Here is a 2,239-nt window from a genome sequence, read left to right as displayed (position 1 = left end):
GCCATGTCGTGAACTGAATGGGAGGCTGCAAAGAGGCTAAGTGGGCGGCCGCAGGCTCCAGGAACAGCCCAGCTAGGCAGCCACAGACTCCAGAGACAGCCCTGCTGCGCAGCCACAAAAAGGCTGGGAGAGTGGTGCAGGCTTCAGGAGAAGCCCAGTATTCGGTGACCCCAGGCAAATTGTCATTCGACCCCCGAGGGGATCCAGACCCCCAGGTTGAGAAGCACTGCTTTAGAAGCTGATTGGCTATAATGCAGAGCTGCACCAGATTTTGTACTCTCCAGTTTTAGTAAATCAATAACCTATGCATCAACCTCTTGCAATCCCTTCACAGCAGAGCTCAGAGAGGCAACAGAAAAAGCAGCACAAGGAGCCAGTTAGATGTGCTGCAGGGTGAGGAGTGAATAAAGCAAATTCACTAGTAGTAAGGACTCTTTAAAGTGGCATCTGTAGGGTGAGAGAAGTTGAGATGCCTTCTAACTGCCGTTGGCCAGTTTGTATAGTTCACTCCAATGACCATTCCTCATTTACAAAGTCCAAAGTCAAATTTTTTTGTTCTTTTTTGGATTTTGCTGGCCTGTAACCAAACCGATCCATTGCCTCCTTGCAGTTCTTTTGAATCTGTTCAACAAAATTAAAGTCCAGATCAGTTCTCCATTTTTGGGCCACCTTTGAGGAGTCTCTTGAGAAAGACATGATCCCTCCTATCTCCTCATGGGTGATATTGTAAATCCACTGTTTCAGGTCTTTGGTTAGATGAAGGCCAGCAAAATTGAAAATTCTTTTAACGATCTTAAGAGGTTCATTAGAAAGGTCTTCATGTCGAATTGCCATGTATCGTCCTCGCAACACCTCAGCCGCTTTACCCACGTTGTTGATGTCAACCTGAGACTTGCAAATCTTCTTCATTACCCTGCTTGTTGTAATATTTCCATCTCCTTCGTTCCTAAGTACAATTTCATCATCAGTGTGGAGATCAATGGATTTCCTTGACAAAGCAACAGCTCGGGGGTCCCTCACAAGGTGCAGAATACGAAGATCAAGAGCGGGGTCTCGGAAAAGAGGAAGCAGGACAGAAAGGTCTAAAATCCGGACTGCTTTCATCACCACGTGGCTGTAAGTCTTGCAAATTTCTGCCATTTGATCCAGTGAAGCATTTCCGCATTGTTCGTAGCACTTTATTCGGTTATAGCCTTCAGAAGGAGTAAAGGCTGAACAAGCTGGTGGGGTGCAGAGTACTTGACTTTGTTCAAAGAAACCAAAATCAGAAATGTGTTTTCCCCCATTAGGAAGATACTGATGAAGAGGGGACACATCACAAGTGAAAAGTGATCGTAGAAGATCTCTTACAGGAAAATGTAGCAGCTCGGAGCTTTGACTCTGAAGCTTCACCCAGATGTTACGTCCAGGCTCAAAGAGGTAAAAGACATCATTGTGGTGGTTGAAGATCTGACCAAGGAATGAAGAACCCGATCTCCAGGATGACACAATTAGGAGATGGACTGGTTTATTTTTAGGAGAAGGATATGTAAAGGAGGGAATTTTGATGAAAAAAATCAAGCTTAGAGAGAAAAAAGATAACGATATGAAGAGGAAAAAAAAATGTTTACGATGTGGTGGCTTCATCAGAAATCAAGTAAGGACTGGAATGGCCTCGGAAGACCAGGAAGCCTTAAATCCAATGAGAGATGAAAACAGGAGCTGTAAAAAATAAAAAGTAAAAAATGATAAAGATAAATAAATGGAAATTACAGAAGATGAATAACTATAAACAAATTAGAGAATATGCCCAGCCAAGACTTTTTTGTTTTATTTTTGGCGTGGCGAAGGATTAGAACCTATATCAGATTTTCGAGGTTATGTTAGATTTACTTTCACTTATTTTGACAGTGACAACAGATAGACAGAAAGTGAGAAAAAAAATCTGATGGGGGTTGTGACAGACTGAGGCCTCGTACACACGACCGAGAAACTCGTCGTAAAAGAAACATAGTTTTCCTCGACGAGTTCCTTGTCAGGCTTGTCGAGAATCCTGTCAAGCTTTCTTTGCGTACATACTGTCAAGACAAAATCTTGTCGTTCTTAAACGCGGTGACGTACAACACGTACGACGGCACTATAAAAGGGGAAGTTTGATTCCACTGGCGCCACCCTTGGGGCTGCTTTTACAAATCTCATGTTACTGCGTGTTAAGTAAAAGTTTGGTGAGAGACGATTCGCGCTTTTCAGTCTGTTAAAG

At 43.2% G+C, this 2,239-nt stretch overlaps 1 protein-coding gene across 1 annotated transcript; it reads right to left on the bottom strand.

The window, feature by feature from the left end:
- Window positions 1-235: 235 nt before the first annotated feature.
- LOC120914497 (carbohydrate sulfotransferase 6-like) lies at window positions 236-1,785 on the bottom strand. Its single transcript, XM_040325172.1, has one exon. The coding sequence runs from the start codon at window positions 1,624-1,626 to the stop codon at window positions 505-507; it is 1,122 nt and encodes a 373-aa protein (XP_040181106.1). The 5' UTR covers window positions 1,627-1,785; the 3' UTR covers window positions 236-504.
- Between the last annotated feature and the right edge of the window lie 454 nt (window positions 1,786-2,239).

The sequence above is a fragment of the Rana temporaria genome, chromosome 9 (genome assembly GCF_905171775.1).
Source record: "Rana temporaria chromosome 9, aRanTem1.1, whole genome shotgun sequence".
NCBI lineage: Eukaryota > Metazoa > Chordata > Amphibia > Anura > Ranidae > Rana > Rana temporaria.
This window is presented reverse-complemented; position numbering and strand designations above follow the sequence as displayed.

Excerpts from the sequence above, each read along its gene's own strand:
- LOC120914497 (XM_040325172.1), bottom strand. The coding sequence starts at position 1,626 with ATGAAGCCACCACATCGTAAACATTTTTTTTTCCTCTTCATATCGTTA.